The 17778-nt window shown below is 35.6% G+C and overlaps 1 protein-coding gene across 4 annotated transcripts in view; it reads left to right on the top strand.

Annotated features, from left to right (window-relative positions):
- Nucleotides 1–1257: 1257 nt before the first annotated feature.
- The window catches only part of COQ3 (coenzyme Q3, methyltransferase), a 36572-nt gene continuing 20051 nt past the window's right edge, over nucleotides 1258–17778 (top strand). For 2 of the 4 annotated variants that reach the window (XR_004300010.1, XR_004300011.1), the window contains exons 1-5: nucleotides 1258–1456; nucleotides 7243–7360; nucleotides 9448–9600; nucleotides 11298–11397; nucleotides 12246–12488. Coding sequence is in view for 1 of the 4 variants with exons in the window: in XM_032408193.1 (XP_032264084.1) it covers nucleotides 1348–1456; nucleotides 7243–7360; nucleotides 9448–9600; nucleotides 11298–11397; nucleotides 12246–12488 (723 nt within the window). In the remaining 3 variants the exon portion in view is untranslated. The remainder of the gene's footprint in view (nucleotides 1457–7242; nucleotides 7361–9447; nucleotides 9601–11297; nucleotides 11398–12245; nucleotides 12489–17778) is intronic. The other 2 variants (XR_004300012.1, XM_032408193.1) reach the window with 1 other exon arrangement.

The raw sequence follows: 17778 nt of genomic DNA on the forward strand, positions 1-17778 counted from the left end.
AAAAATTTTTATAAGTAGTGAATTTCACAATACTAAATTTTTAGTTTTATAATAAAATAAATTGTAGACGCTGATTTACAACACATGGGTGAGAACATAGCAATCGTCTTCTCCCAACAATGGCCATATACCACATTACAACTGCTAGTCTTACCAACACAACTCTGGGTTTAAGCATCATTGGAAGAGACTTTGTTGATATTTGTAGAGAAGACTATAATGAGCTAGTTTTGCTTATCTGGGCCAAACTAGTGGATATTAAAGAGGCTTTTGTTTCGTGTCAGTATTATGGCAAATCACTGATTGCTTTTGTTGAATTGAAAAGGTAATGGGAAGACTCTGAAGCCCAGTGAAGAGGTACATTCAAAGAACGTACATTTAAATAAAGCTTTTAAAACTTTATTTAATCATACTTGCACTCTTTTTCCTTGGATTTGTCATTCCAACAAATATAACACATGCTAAATGTTCTTTTGTGCCAGAGCTTTGTGCCTTCATTTGAAGAGATGGTCATGTGTCCTGAGAGAGGAACTCTGAAGAGGATATAAAAAAATCTTCAGCCACTTAGGAGGAGGTCAATATTTTACTAAGAAGCCATAAGCGAAATACAGTTACTGAGCATTAGATTTAACTAATTCAAAGAACCTTTTACCAATTTGACCCTGCCTGTTGAAAATGTACAATGATTTTTTGCCTTTAATCTTGGAAATACATCATTGCTCTTACTCGAGGAAAGGCTTTTGTACATTTAGAAGTAAAGTATTAACTGATCACCGTTTTAGTTTTCAATGAGGTTTGCCTAGCTTGAGTCCTACTACATAATGTATGCCCTATCCAGAATATTACCAGGTCACTTGGAGAAACTAAATTTTCAGTTTAGACTTTTAGCCCTCTGCCATTTGAGTGCCTTGAAAGGGGAAAAAAATCCTACCTTTAGAAAAGAAGTGCTTCCATGCATTTGGGATTCTAAGGGTCAGTGGCTTAAAGGAGTATAAATGTCTTTGGGACACCTGTGTTAAATATGAAATAATTAGAGCTACACAAGAACAAAAGCTAGTTTACGTAGTACGAAGTAGCAGGATCCATGACTACTTTGGCCGTGAGGTTTAAGGTGGTCATATAAAAATAGGCATAATAGAGACTTTTGGAAGTTCTCTTATGATAACATAGTTGCATGCACAACTTGACGGAAGTTGAGCGTGAAGAGTAATTATAGTCCCACGTATGTAACACCCATTAATGCAACCATGGTTAGACTGGTTCCAGACAGTGCGAGAGTGGATCTCGGAACCTTTCTGTTGGGGATCTTTTGCGGGAGGGACCGGAAAGGAGGTGGATCCTTTCACGATGTGGCGAGGCCGCAAGCTGAGCTCCTCCGGGAATCGGTTTTTAGGAGTGCTTAGATCTAGTTGTTGGGGCACACAGGCTGAGGGTGCTCGCTTAACCAGTTCAGCAGGTGAGTGTCGCTTAACCAGGTCGGCATGGTGAAGGTCCCTCACACACCCACCGTGCGGGCCGCTGTTCTGCGCAGGCGCGGGAGAGGGCGGCGGGCTGTCGCTGAGCTCCGCGCAGGGTCAGCGCAAGACTTGACTACTTTCGGTCCGGTCCCTCGCTGTCGGCTGAACACCCGGCCTGGGCTCTCGCCCTCCTCTTCCCGGAGACTGGGAAAAATAACAGGACTACTGGTCCTGGCCGAGGAGGGCACAGCCTCCCGGCCGCCGCCATGTATCCAGCGACCTGTGCCTTTTTTTGGTTGAGCGCTTGGCTCGGAAGCCGGCCACCACTCTATGCCTGCTGGAGTCTCAAGGTCATGTGCTTTCTTCCTTTGCAGCAGCGAGAAAAGACACCAGCTGCTGTCTCATAGTTCTTGATAGCGTTGTATTTGTGTTTTGTTTGCACATATCTTGCCTTTTTTCAGAAAGAATTTAAGGCAGCCATACTGCTTTTTTTTGGTTAATTCAACAAACCCTATTGGCAAATAAGATCAAGAAAATAACGCACTGAACCTGATGCTTGTAGAAGACAGTTTGATTATTTAACTTCCAGTATTAACCAGAAAGTTAAGTTTACCCTTTATATGAAACTCATTTAACAAATACTGTGTGCCAGGCACTGGGAGTTTGTTTGCTTTTAAGATTTATTTATTTTTAGAGAATAAGAGCCAGCCTCTAAGGGCGGGGGCGCAGAGGGAGAGAGAATCTCAAGCGGACTCCCCTCTGAGTCCGTTGATGGGCAGAGCGTGATCCCTAGATCTGGAGATCATGACCGGAGGCTAAACCAAGAGTTGGACACCCAACCAGCTGAGCCACCCAGGCGTGGCAGGCACTGGGAATTTTTAAATGAACGATACCTCAGAGGTCTCTTTAAAAAATGTTAGAACTGAAATTAGGATATAATGGGTCAAACGGGAAATTTATAGGCCCATGAATAGAATTGGTAAGTTGGTGCTCTAATACAATGAAAAATAGTGCAGCCAATAAAAATGATTTAAATCAATGTGTGTCTACATGGAAAAATGATTCGGATATAGCGTTAAGAAAGTTACAAATCAGTATTATGATCTTAGATATATAAATGGAGCTATATGGAGAGAACAGAGATACATCGAAATTTTAGCAGTGATTATATGCGGTGGAGGTGGTTATCCATCATTTTATCATTATATATTTTCAGAATTTATTTTTTTCAGCAAACATGTCTTTTATAATCAGAAATTTAGAAAAAAATATAAATATTTTCAGATTTGGGGACTGAGTATAGAAGGAGCATCTAATACATATTTGGGATCAGGGAAAGTTTTTGAACAAGGTATTTAGGAAGCTGTCTTGAGGGAGTTGGGCAATTTTGGAAGTCGTTGGAGTGGCCAAAGGACTAACTTGAGTATCTGTGAGATTTCTGGGAAAGTGCAAAGTGTTCCTTGAAAAGGAAGGCTGGAGATGAGGGCAGAGACTGGCAGGGGATGAGAGAGACTTTTTAGGCCATGACAAGTCTATGAAAGGCTACGTATACCTCCTGAGATTGACTTTACCTTGAGGACAGTGGGAAATTACTGAATGAGCAATATAATCAGACTTCTATTTAAGAAAGAACACTTGGCAACTGTGTAGAAAGTGGAATGGTGGCAGGCGAGACTAGGCTCAGGGAGACCTTAAGAGTAATCCAGACAATAAATGATGATTGCTGGAACTAAGGTATTGGCAGAGTAGAGGTTTTGTTCACTGTCGGCATGGCACATTATAGGCTCTGAATAAATGATGTTTTGAATGAATTAAATGAAGTTTTCCTCCATTTCTTTAAAATCTCAAATACCAAAATGATCACACATTCAAAGTAGAGAAGAAATCGGTAACATTCTATTTATTAATACAAACTCAGTTTCTGTCAGTTGTGGTGTGGTGGTTGTTAAAGCTCTTGAGAATTCTGGCAATACTGATAACTGAGAGGCTAATTTTACAGAAATAGGGGAGGAGAAGGGAAGGTAGGGGTCATCACTGAGTACAGAGCAGGGACTGTGTTAAAATCTCTGATGTGCAGTTTCATAATAGTAACAACATATATTTTTATCTATGTATCACAGTTTACATAATTCTCTATAATAACATTTCATTTATCTGCCTAAAGTCATAAAGAAGGTAGTATTTGAACTAGGTCTTAGAGGTAGTATAGATAGAAATGGTGGAAGAGAGAGTAACATGAGCAAAGGCCTAGAAGCACAAACTGTTTTTTTGTATGTGTGATAATGTTGAAATGGCCTTGGGCCAGACTGTGAAGATCCTATTAAAAAACAAAACAAAATTTAAAAAACAAAAAGCTCAAGAGAAAAATATTCAGACTGTGAAAAGACAAGTCATGAAATATAAATGACCATTTGTCTTAGTCCATTTGAATACTATAACAAAATACCACAGACTGGTGGTTTATAAACAACAGAAATTTATTTCTCATAGTTCTGGAGCCTGGGAAGTCCAAGATTCGGTGTCTGGTAAAAGCCCATTTCCTGGTTTATCGATGGAGCCTTCTTGCTGTGTCCTCACGTGGTAGAAGAGGCGAACTTGCTCTCTGGGTTCTTTTATAAAGACACTAAACCAATCATGAGGGCTCTGCCCTCATGACCTCATCACCTCCCAAAGGCCCTACCTTCTAATATCATCACTTTAGGGGTTAGGATTTCAACGAATAAATTTGGGGAGGACACAGACATTCAGACCATAGCACCATTAAGTTAAGAAAGGATACTTAGCCTCATTTATGATAAACTCAGATAACACTGAGATACCATGTTCACCTATTGGATTATCAAAGATAAAAAATTTTGATAATACGTTGCATGAGTGACTATCAATGTATTATTGGTGTGGGTAAGCCAACACTAGAAACTGGTCTTACCCATGGGGTTGGGAACTGGTTCAACATCTATGAGTGGCAATTAGAAATTTATAAATGCACATGCCATTTAACAGTAATTCTTGGGATTTCACCTACAAGTACTCTCTAAAATATATGAAATTACCTATGGAATTCAATCTTATGTTTTTGGAATAGCAAAAACTTTTGAATAACCTAAATAAATGTCCATTAATAGGAGACTGCTTAAATAAACTATGAGAGAGCCATGTAATGAATTACTGTGCAGCTCTAAAAAGAAAGAAAGGAAGTTCTTTGTGCTTGGTTATGCAAAAATCTCTACAATACCTTGATAGGTAGAAAAAGCAACGTAGGAGGGGTACTTTGTAGTATAACCTTTTGTGTTTTTTAATTTTTAAAAATTAATTTTTTATTTTGAAATAATTTGACTTATGAGAAGTTGCAAAAACAGTACAGAAATTTCCATGTGCCTTTCATCCTATTCTTCAGTGATAATATCTTACCTAACCATAATACATTGTAAAAGTCAGAAAATTGACATTAGTATGATACTATTACTAAACCACAGACCTTATTTGGATTTTACCACCTTTACATGCACTCATTTGTGTGTGTGTGTGTATTGTGTGTGTGTGTGCATGCACATGCGTGTTACCACATACATAGATTTGTGTAATAACTACTACAATCAGGATGTGGAACTGTTCATAATCACAAAGAAATTTCCTGGTACTACTCCTCTGTAGTCAGACCCTACCCTGACCTTAACCCTTGGTAATCATTGATTTGTTCTCCATTACTATAATTTTACCATTGCAAGAATGTTATATAAATGGAATCGTACAGTATGTACCTCTCAAAATTGTCCCCCCCAGCATAAATACCCTTGAAATCTATCCAAGTTCTTGTATCAAAGGTTATTCCTTTTGATTTCTGATTAGTATATTTCACAGTTTGTTTAAGCCATTCACCTATTTTGGGATATTTTGGTATTTCTGGTTTTTGGCTATTACGAATAAAGCTACTATTGACATTTATATACAGGTTTTTTGTGGACGTAAGTTTTCACTTCTCCGTGATAAGTGTCCAAGAATGCAATTGTTTTGTATGATGTGTATGTTTAACTTTTATAGAAACTGCTAAACCACTTCCCATAGTGTGTATCACTTTACATTTCCACTAGCAACGTATAGGAGATCTAGTTGCTTTCATATCCCAGTGCACCCTTGGTTATACCAGGATGGTTATATTTTAGCCAACTTGATAGGTATGTAGAGGCTTTCATTTGCATTCCCCTAATGGTTGTTGATATTTCACATCTCTTCATGTGCGTATTTGCATCTGTATATCCTCTTTGATGAATTGTCTGTTCATGTCTTTCTATACCCATTTTATAATAACCAGACCCATTGTATAATTGGGTTGCTTGGTTTGTTGTTTGTTTTATGGGAGTTGGGTTTTACTGTTGAGTTTAAAGAATATCCTCATATACTCCAGATATAAGTCCTTTGTGGGGTATGTGTTTTGTAAGTATTTCCTCCCTGTCTGTGATTTGTCTTTTCTTTTTCTTAACAGGGTCTTTTGCAGGGCAAAAGTTTTCAATTCTAAGTCCAATTTAATCAATATTTTCTATTTTGGATTATGCTTTTGGTGTCAGATGTAAGAAGAACTCTGTGCCTAACCCTAAGTCATGAAGATCTGTGATAGTTTCTTCTAAAAGTATTATGGTTTTGCATTTAGATCAATGATGTATTCTAAGTTTATTTTTATATAAGATTTGAGATTTAGGTTTAAGTTTTCTTTTTTGGTCTATGGTATCCAATTGTTTCAACACCATTTATTGAAAAGACTATTTCTCCTTCATTGAACTGCTTTTCACCAGTGTCAAAAAATCAGTTGGGTGAACTTTATAATGTCCCTAGTAATTTTCTTTGCTCTAAGGTCTACTTTGTCTAAATATTTATTGAACAATTGAATGTTCTGCAGTAGAGTAACTACTTCATAAAGCAAGTCTCTATGTAAGTTTGAACATATAGACTGGATGAGTGATTCTTTTAGGATGATACATATACACACACATATACATACGGATTTTTCTTTTGGAAAGGGTTTTGAGCCTATGTATAAATCCATTTCATGTAGCTAACATGTGACAGAATTTGAACTAGTTTTGACAAAAGAATCTCAGAATTAATATTATCTTAGTTTAAAAGGGCACATAGTTTTATTTTAAATATCATTTTTTATAATTATGCGGCATAATATTGGTGCAGAAACTAATGGTGTGAAAAACTTTTACATATACGTTACTTATTTTTGCCAATTAAAATTTCAGAAATTTCTGATTAGAGTTAAATGGCAGAATGCAAGATCTTTATTTTATTTTTATTTATTTTTATTTTTTAAAGATTTTATTTATTTATTTGACAGAGAGAGACACAGCAAGAGAGAGAACACAAGCAGGGGGAGCAGGAGAGGGAGAAGCAGGCTTCCCACTGAGCAGGGAACCTGATGCAGGGCTCGATCCCAGGACCCCAGGATCATGACCTGAGCCAAAGGCAGATGCTTAATGACTGAGCCACCCAGGCGCCCCAAGATCTTTATTTTATATTTTAGAATAAAATCCAAAAGTAAGGGGAAAACCCTTCTGTTTATCAATTGTAATAAGAGATTGCCATGTAAAATAGTTTCTTCAATTACATGCATATTAGGGATTTATAGTGTGCAGAGCTTTCTCTAGACATTTAATTTTTATTTTCAGAGGCGCCTGGCTGGTTCAGTTGGTTAGAGCATGTGACTTTTGATCTTGGGGTCATGAATTTGAGCCCCACGTTGGGCATGGAGATTACTTAATAATTTTGTTTTCAATTTATTCAGAGAATCAGTTCAGTTGGACTCCACAAAGTAAACCATGGGTTTTCAGTGACTACAGAATCATGTGGTTCAAATCCTACAGAATGACTTTTGCCTGCTTGAATAGAATGAAAATTTACAGGTAAGTTTATTCATTACTGTGGCAAATATTTACGTAATTATGTACAGTAATAGTTTGGTATTGATTATGTTTAATAAACACTGCTAGTATGAAATAGCTTATGTGGTTTGATTAAGGTATCTTTTATTTATCTAAATATTCTTATTCTTCTAACAACTTTTACATCCGGAAAGTTTCAAACCTACAGAAAAGTTGTAATACAGTATACATGTAGAGCATACCCTTCATCTATATTCAAAGGTAGCTTTTATTTTTAATGTAAGACTGTATTACCTGGAGAAATACTTTTTACTTCCTCTTGTATCTTGTGACAAGATACAACTAATACAGTGCTTAAAATCATAAATGATTTGGGTACAACATAAATATGGTAAGGTAGATAGCTATACAATTCTAGGTGGTAAGATTGAATCAAAGTAATATCTTTCTGTAGTTGTATTTTATAAACCAATTTCTAACCTTGTGAAAAATATTGCATAGAGTTAAGGTATGAACTCTGTTTTCCAAGTGCATGCTCTACTTCTTGTAAATAAGCTAGCTCCTTTAAAATTAGGTGTATGTGAAATCATTGGTAGTCAACTGAGCAACCACCTACTGTTACCTGTTGTATGTTAGTCATTGATTATTGAGGCTTTGTATGAAGCACAGAAAAAGATGGTAATATTCATAAGGTAATATTAAAGAAGCATGATATTTAACTCTTAAAAGGATAATAAGTCATCAATGTAGAATGTACTCTATGTAGCTAAGAAAAACACAGTAAAAATTTGAATAGTATTCCCTATTCTAATGTAACAACCTTATTCTTTTTTATCCAAGAACTTCTGGAGGATTTTCCTATTATATACTTTGACATGGAATTTGGTATAGTGTCTGATTTGTTTGGTCCCTGTTTGATCCCATTTGATTTTTTAAAAAAAATTAGGTGAATTATATACTTTTCTGGGCCTTCTTTATTAGATTATTTATTTGACATATGTTTCCCAAGTCCCAACTGTGTTCTAGGAACTGTGCTAGTCACTAGGAATAAAATGGTAATGAGACAGTCCATACCTTGCCCTCATGATGTTTAGTGGGGAGACATGATCAAATTGTCACATAGCTCCATGAAGAAATATAAAGTTATATGGGAGTTAAAATAGGGGAATTGTACAAATTGTACTTTGTACAAAGTATCTGAGAAAGGGGCATGTGGGGTCAGTGCAAGGAAATGAAGGAAGGCCCATGGGGCTGGAATGGGGAGGATGAGGAGAGTAGTAGAGAAGAGAGTGCATTTGGGCAAGGAAGAAATTGGGGACCAAATAATTCAGAGCATTGTAGGCCATGCTAAGGATTTTGAGTTGTTTTCCTAATATCACTGGGAAACCATGGAAGTATTTTAAGTGGGAAAATGGCACAATCATATTTATATTTTGGAACACTCTGGATGCATTGTAGGGAACAGATTGAAGGGAGATGCGGTAGGAAGCAGGCGGACTAATTAGAAGGCTAGGGCAATAAATAGTTCAACCAAGAGATGATGGTAGCTTAGACTAGGATGATAGTAGTAGAAATGAAGAGAAGATGGGGCACTTGGGTTCAAATCCTGGCTGTACCATTTACTTAATCTCTCTAAGCCTCACTTTTCTTACCTGTGTAATAGGGATTATGATATGACCTACCTTACAGAGTTGCCAGAATAATTAAATAAGATGACATATGTCGTATATAGAGTTCTTAAATAGTACCCACATTTAGTAAGTGCACAATAAATGGTTACTATTACTATTTCTACTTCTACTACTACTATTCCTGTTATTATGTTATTATCATCATTACTATTAGATATGACCCAGAAGACCAAGTCTTGTAACTTTCCATTTCTGTTGTAATTTACTTTGAAAACAAATCAACTCTCTTCCATCTATGAATATATATATTTGCAGTGTGATTATGAGAAAACCTGGTTTTAAAGCATCAAAAATGAGCCATACATGTATTTAGAATCTAAGAAATTGTAAACTAGAATATCTTTCTGCATGAATAGATCCTATATTATATTTTTTTAAATGTCTGTGTTTGCCTGGCTCTTCATTTCGACCTCGTAGGTACCCTTGGACAAGACTGTACAGTACTTCTCAAAGCACTGTAGACAGCAGTGAGATAAAAACATTCCTGGCCCTGGCTCACAGGTGGTGGGATGAACAAGGAGTATATGCACTTCTTCATTCGATGAATGACCTGAGGGTGCCATTTATTAGGTAACATTCCAGAAACTCTAAGTCTTTTAAAATGCAACTCTTTTCGGGGCGTCTGGGTGGCTCAGTTGGTTAAGCGACTGCCTTCAGCTCAGGTCACGATCCTGGAGTCCCGGGATCAAGTCCCACATCGGGCTCCCTGCTCAGCAGCAAGTCTGCTCCTCCCTCTGACCCTACCCCCTCTTGTGCTCTCTCTCTCACTCTGTCTCTCAAATAAATAAAAAATTTAAAAAAAATAAAATAAAATAAAAAATAAAATGCAACTCTTTTCAATAATTTATCTTCTTTTAAGTTTATTTTTCTCTTGGTTTATACCTAAGTTCAAAATGCTACATTTTAATTTTGCTTTAGAAATTAGAGAGATTCTGGGGCAGCTAGCTGGCTCAGTCAGTAGAGCATGTGACTCTTAATCTCAGGATCATGAGTTCAAGCCCCACATTGGGTGTGAAGTGTCCGTAAGAAAAAAAAAAAAAAAAAAAAAAAAGAAATTAGATCCTTTTCAATATCCATTGTTTGAGCCAGTAATTTTTAAATAACATTACCCAAAATCTAGGCTGCTTTTATTAACTAACTTGAAGCATTTTTGGACAATTTTGGGTTAATTAGAATTAAATCCTTATGAGAAGGAACTAGGATACTATGGCATCGAGGTCATTTTATACTGACTTTGACCTTTAGGCAGTCTTGATAAAGGGGCACCTGGCTGGTACAGTCACCAGAGCATCTAGCTCTTAATCTCAGGGTCATAAGTTCAAGCCCCACATTGGGCGTGGAGCCTACTTAAAAAAAAAAAAAAAAAAAGATATCCTAAGGTATCCTTATTATATATAACATTTTATTTATTTTTTTTAAAGATTTTATTTATTTATTTGAGAGAGAGATTGAGCATGAGCAAGGGGGAGGGGGAAAGGGAGAAGCAGGCTCCCTGATGCAGGGCTCAATTCTAGGACCCTGGGATCATGACCTGAGCTGAAGGCAGATGCTTAACTGACTGAGCCACCCAAGTGCCCCAATATAACATTTATTTTAATATAAATATAATTCAAATTCATATACAGTCCAATTTAAAAGTATAGTTTACAATACTGTTAGGTCTATATATCTGGGTGTATATGTGTGTACTTGTGTTTGTTTATGTGGTGAAGTGTTACTATGATTATCTTAGAATTAAGTTAACTTGATTTGGATGCCTATTTACATGATCATGAAAACACCACTAACTTAGAAGATCAAGAGAATCCATTTAGAAGGGAATCTAGGCAAAATCTCAAAATATAGATCTCCAGTATGCTGCTTCTAAGCCCTGTAAAATAACCTATTTGTTGCTGACTTGAAATGGGTCTAACAAGTACTGACAATGTAGCTAATAGATTCCTCCTTTGACATGCTATCTCAAGCAAATAAAATTAGGTGAATCTAAACTAGATTGTTTTTAAAGTTTTTCTTTAGATTATTAGTGAAGTAATAGTTAACGCATAATTATTACTAGTTTATTTCAAGAGCTTTACTTGAAACCTCCTTCCTGCTTTTGATTATTAAAAAAAGTCTTTAATGCTGAAAATAAAAGGTCTGTTTACCCCCAAATATCAATAATCCATTTAAAATGAGAGTTTAATATATCCTTGAAAATTGTACACGTTTAAGATTTTACTGACAAAATTAACAATTTGTTTTTTTTATGTTTTGGATTTTTAAAAAAGAGACAATCTTTTAAAAACAGTTGCTCAGCACCAGCCAGGACAACCTTTGTCTGGGATCAAGATTCTTGATGTTGGCTGTGGTGGTGGATTATTAACTGAAGTAAGTGGTCTACAACTTTCCTGCCATTTTTAACTGGGAAAAAAATTGAGAAAAAGTAGGCCTGTGACTCATTTATCCTTTTAACAAGTAGTATTGTTTATTTAAAAAAATGAATAATATTCTTAATATTTTTACCATCACAAAACTAATATATGCTTTTCACTTTCTTAAAAAATATATAAAAATTTCAGAAAATTATAGAGAGGATTTTTGCGGTGTTTTTTGTTTTTTTGTTTGTTTTGCACAAAATTGGACACTGGCCTACCAAATAGCTCTGAAAATTTTGTTGTCTCTTCTAAGAGATTGGGCAATTTCCACTGGTTTAAAATGCAATGATAAGCCATTCTTTTGCACTTGCTTCAATATCAAAACCTAACAGAGTACTGCCTGCTCAGGGTGCCCTCCCCTTCTTAGGTGCTTTAGAGTGCTTGGAAGAACACTCACTCACCTTCTGTAAAAAATATTTGCCTCAACTTGTAGTATATTTATGCCCTGCAGCTCTATTTTGTAGTCTTCTATCAACACAATAACTTCCGTGCACTTTAAATATGTTAATACTCTATTATGTGTGTGTAAATGTACCTATAAAATACAGAACTCCCCTCTCAAATGGTTCTTCATAAGTTTTTTATTGTTGTGATTATTGTTCCCTCTTAAGCTTTTTATTATGGTAATTGTCAAATGTGTACAAACTAGAGAAAATGATATAATGAACTTCCACGTACCCATAAACGATCTCCAATAATTATCCTCTCATGATTAATCTTGTTTCCTTTTTGATAAGCTCTTTATTGCTAACATGTATTCTGTTTTCTTCTTGAGGATAACAGTTTTTTTTATCCTATTAGCCTCTAGGGCGGCTCGGAGCTTCGGTTATTGGAATCGATCCTGTGGCTGAGAACATTAAGACAGCACAGCACCATAAATCATTTGATCCAGTGCTAGATAAGAGGATAGAGTACAGAGCATGTTCCCTGGAAGAGATTGTGGAAGAGACGGCAGAAACGTGTGATGCTGTTGTAGCTTCTGAAGTTGTAGAACACGTGATTGATCTAGAAACATTTATACAGTGCTGCTGTCAAGTGTTAAAAGTAAGACTTACCCGGTTTACTTGTTTGTTTTTTCTTTTGAGTGTGTGTAGGTATCCATAGCAATAAGTGTTTCGTAATACTTGAAACCAGGACGCTAGGATTAGGGGATAGCATCTCTGCTGGGGATTATTTCTGCTTCTCAGCTTGCACTCAGTACTAGGGTTTTCCAGATACAGTATCTTGATATCCAAGGATCTTGAAAAGTGTTGGTGCTGAACACAAATTACAAACAATAGATTTAAATTGGTTTTTTTCTCTTTGGTATACTCTGGGTTAAATACCTAATAGATATTGAGTGGCAATCACTAAGAAATTGATTGGGATTGATACTTAAAAAACAATAAAAACCATTATTGATTTGTATAAACTGACTTAGGTAGCATTTTTTAAGTAACTTTGTGTGTGATATATATAACAGTTTTCAGCTTATAAAGGAATATTTCATATATATGATCTCACTGATTTTCCCTACAACCAGATGAGGAAGTTAAGCAGGTACTGTTGTGACCAACTTGGACCAAAGGAGATCAGAATTTGAGAGAGGTCAGCGGTCACTTGGCCTTTTTGTTTTTTGGTGTTTTATGGTTTATGGTGTTAATGGTCTCATTATAGTTTTGATTTACATTTCTCTGATGATTAATGATGTTGAGCATTTTTTCATGTGTCTGGTGGTCATCTGTATGTCTTCTTTGGAAAATGTCTACCAGTTCCTCTGTCCATTTTTTAATCAGGTTGTTGTTGTTGTTGTTTTTGGTGTTGGTGAATTGTAGGAGTTCTTTATATATATTTTGCAGATTAACTCCTTACAAATTTTTTTCCCATTTAGTATGTTGTCTTTTGGTTTTGTTGATGGTTTCCTTTGCTGTGCAAAAGGTTTTTGGTTTGATGTAGTCACAGTTGTTTATTTTTGCTTTCATTTCTCTTGTCTTAGGAAATAGATCCAGAGAAATACTGCTAAGGTTGATGCCCAAGGGATTGCTGCCTATGTTTTCTTTTAGGATTTTTATGGTTTCAGGTCTTAGATTTAGGTCTTTAATCCCTTTTGAGTTTATTTTTATGTATGGTGTAAAAAAGTGGTCCAGTTTAATTCTTTTACATGTAGCTGTCTAGTTTTCCCAACACCATTTTCCATTGTATATTCTTGCCTCCTTTGTTGTAGATTAATTGACCATGTAAGTGTGGGTTTATTTTTGGGTTCTCCATTCTGTTCTATTGATCTGTTTTTGTACCAGTACATACTGTTTTAATTACTATAGTTTGTAGTACAGTTTGAAATCTTGGATTGTGATACTTCCAAATTGGTTCCTTTTCAATATTTGGGGTCTTTTGGGGTTCCATACAAATTTTAGAATTATTTCTTCTAGTTCTGTAACAAATACTATTGCAATTTGATAGAGATTGCATTGACTCTGTAGGTTGCTTTGGGTAGTGTAGACATTTTAACAATATTCTTCCCATCCATAAGCAAGGTGTATCTTTCCATTTATTTGTGTCGTCTTCGATTTCTTTCATCAGTGTCTTGTAGTTTTCAGAGTTTAGGTCTTTCACCTCCTTGGTTAATTTTATTCCTAGGTATTTAATTCTTCTTGTTGTGATTGTAAATGGCAATTTTCTTAATTTCTCTTTCTGCTAGTTCATTATTAGTATATAGAAATGCAACAGATTTCTGGATATTAATTTTGTATCCTGCACCTTTACTGACTTTATTTTGTTCCTGATCTTAGAGGAAAAGCTTTCAGCTTTTCACCATTGAGTATGATGTTAGCTGTGTGGGTTTTCATATATGGCTTTTATCCTGTTGAGGTATGCTCCCTCTATACCCACTTTGTTGAGAGTTTTTATCATGAACAGATGTTGAATTTTGTCAAATGCTTTTCCCACATCTCTTGAGATGGTCATATGATTTTCATCCTTCATTTCATTAATGTCTTGTATCACGTTTGTTCATTTGCAGATACTGAACTTTTCTTGCATCCCTGAAATAAATGCCACTTGATCCTGGTGAATGACCCTTTTAAAGTATTGTTGAATTTAGTTATAGGGATATTGGTCTGTAATTTTCTTTTCTTGCAGTGTTTTTGTCTGGTTTTGGTATCAAGGTAATGCTGCCCTTTGTCAAGGAATTTGGAAGCATTTATTACTCTTCTACTTTTAGAATAGCTTGAACAGGATAGGTTTTAACTTTTTAAATATTTGGTAGAATTCCCTTTGAAGCCATCTGATCCAGGACTTTTGTTTGTTGGGAGTTTTTTGATTACTGATTCAATTGTTACTAGTAATTGGTAACGTTCAGATTTTCTATTCCTGATTCAATCTTAGAAGATTGTGTGTTTTGGGGTATTTATCCATTTCTACTAGGTTGTCCAATTTGTTGGCATTTAATTTTTCATAGTGGTCTCTTACAATCCTTTGCATTTTTGTAGAGCTGGTTATAACTTTTCCTCTTTCATTTATTTGGGCCCTCTCTTTTTTTCTTGATGAGTCTGGGTAAAGGTTTATCAATTTTGGTTGTCTTTTCAAAGAACCAGCTGTAAGTTTCATTGATCTTTTCTATTGTTTTTTAGTCTCTATTTAATTTATTTCTGGTCTGATCTTTATTATTTTCTTCCTTCTACTAACTTTGGGCTTTGTTTATTCTTTTCCTGTTTCCTTCAGGTACACAGTTAGGTTGTCTTATTGGAAATTTTTTTTGTTTCTTTGAAGTAAGCCACTGTCATAAACTTCTCTCTTAGAACTGCTTTTGCTGCATCCCAAAGATTTTGAACCATTGTGTTTCCATTTTCATATGTCTCCAGGTATTTTTTAATTTGCTCTGATTTCTTTGTTGACCCATTGGTTGTTTAGTTGCATGTTGTTTAGCCTCCATGTGTTTGTATTTTTTCCAGTTGTTTTTTTTTTTTTAAAGATTTTATTTATTTATTTGACAGAGAGAGACATAGCGAGAGAGGGAACACAAGCAGGGGGAGTGGGAGAGGGAGAAGCAGGCTCCCTGCAGAGCAGGGAGCCCGATGTGGGACTCGATCCCAGGACCCCGGGATCATGACCTGAGCCGAAGGCAGTCGCTTAACCAACTGAGCCACCCAGGCACCCCAGTTTTTTTTTTTTTTTCCTTGTAATTGATTTTTAGTTTCATTCTGTTGTGGTCAGAAAAGATGTTTGGTATGATTTCAATGTTCTTAAATTTATTGATTCTTGGGGCACCTGGGGGGCTTAGTTGGTTAAGTGTCTGCCTTCGGCTAAGGTCATGATCCCGGGGTCCTGTGATCAAGCCCCGTGTGCGGCTCCCTGCTCAGCAGGGAGTCTACTTCTCCCTTGCCCTCTGCCCCATCCTCTCCCCTCCTTGTGCACTCGTGCGTGCGCTCTCTTTCTCAAATGAATAAATAGAATCTTAAAAAAAATTATTGATTCTTGTTTTGTGGCATAACGAGATCCATCCTGGAGAATGTTCCATGTGCACTTGAAAAGAATGTGTATTCTGCTGTTTTTATATAAATGTTCTGTATCTCCCTGTTAAGTCTATTTGGTCTAATGTGTCAATCAAAGCAACTGTTTCCTTATTGATTTTCTGTCTGGATGATCTATCTATTGATAGATAGATAAGTGGGATGGGTATTAAAGTCCCCTACTATTATTGTATTACTGGCAATTTCTCCATTTATGTTTGTTAATATTTGCTTTATTTGTTTAGGTGCTTTCATGTTCATTGCATGTAAATTTACAGTTGTTATATTTTCTTGTTGGGTTGATTCCTTTATCATTATTAATATCCTTCTTTGTCTCTTGTTATAGGCTGTTCTGAAGTCTTTTATTTAAAGCTTTTTTTTCTTTGTTTCCATTTGCATGGACTATCTTTTTCTACCCCTTCACTTTCAGCCTGTATGCATCTTTAGGTCTGAAGCCAGTCTCTTATAGGCAGCATATAGATGTTTTTTTTTTTTTTTTTTTTTTTTAATCCATTCAGTCACTCTGTGTCTTTTGATTGGAACATTTAGTTCATTTACATTTGAAGTAATTACTAATAGGTATAGAATTTTGTTAATTGTTTTCTGGTTGTCTTTGTAGTTCTCTGTTCTTTTCTTCTTCTCTTTCTCTCTTTCCTTGTGATTGATGACTTTCTTTAGTGTTATGCTTGGATTCCTTTCTCGTTATTTTTTGTGTGTCTATTAATAGGTTTTTGGTTTGTGGTTATCATGAGGTTCACATATAATATCCTACTTGTATAGCCCTCTATTTTAAGTTGATGGTCACTTAAGTTCAAACACATTGTAAAAGCACTACATTTTTACTACCCCCTCTACGTTTTTATGTATTTGACACCATATTTTACATATTTTTATTTTTTGTATCTCTTAACTCATTTTTGTGGATATAATTGATTTTACTACTTTTGTCTTTTAACTTTCATACTAGCTTTTATAAATGTTTGATCTACTACCTCTACTGTATGTTTTCTTTTACCAGTGAAATTTTTTTTTCCTTTTATAATTTTCTTACTTTCAGTTATGGCCTTTTCTTTTCTGCTTAAAGAAGTCCCCTTAACATTTCTTGTAGGGCTAGTTTGGTGATGAACTTTTAATTTTTGTTTGTCTGGGAAACTCTTTATGGGTCCTTCAATTCTGAATGTTAACCTTTCCAGGTAGAGTATTCTTGGTTGTAGGTTATTCTTTTCAGCTCTTTGAATATATCATGCCACTTCTATCTGGCCTGCAAAGTTTCTGTTGAAAATTAGTTGATAGCCTTATGGGGTTTCCCTTGCATGTAACTATTTGCTTTTCTTTTGATGCTTTGAAGATTCTCTATCCTTAATTTTTTACTTTTTATTGTGTATTTTTTACTTTTTTTAAGGTGTGGATTTCCTTGGATTTATCTTCTTTGGGGCCACCTGTGCCTCCTGAACCCAGATGTTTGTTTCCTTCCTTAGGTTAGAGAAGTTTTCAGCTATTATTTTTTCCAATAAATTTTCTGCCCTTCTCTCCTTCCTCTCCTTCTGAGATCTAATGCAAATGCTAGTAGACTTGAGGTTGTCCCAGAGGTCCCTTAACCTATCCTTAGTTTTTTATTCTCTCTTTCCTTTTCTTTTCTTTTTCTTTCTTTCTTTTTTTTTTTTTTTTTTTGCTGTTCAACTTAGGTGCTTTCTACTACCCTGTCTTCCAGATTGCTGACCTATTCTTCTGCATCTTCTAATCTGCTGTTGATTTCCTTGTGTATTTTTCATTTCAGTTATTGTATTCTTCATCTCTGATGGGTTCTTTTTTTATGTTTTCTATCTCTTTCTTGATTTGAACTCTCA

Source organism: Phoca vitulina, unplaced genomic scaffold (assembly GCF_004348235.1).
Source record: "Phoca vitulina isolate PV1807 unplaced genomic scaffold, GSC_HSeal_1.0 scaffold9, whole genome shotgun sequence".
In the NCBI taxonomy this organism is placed as follows: domain Eukaryota; kingdom Metazoa; phylum Chordata; class Mammalia; order Carnivora; family Phocidae; genus Phoca; species Phoca vitulina.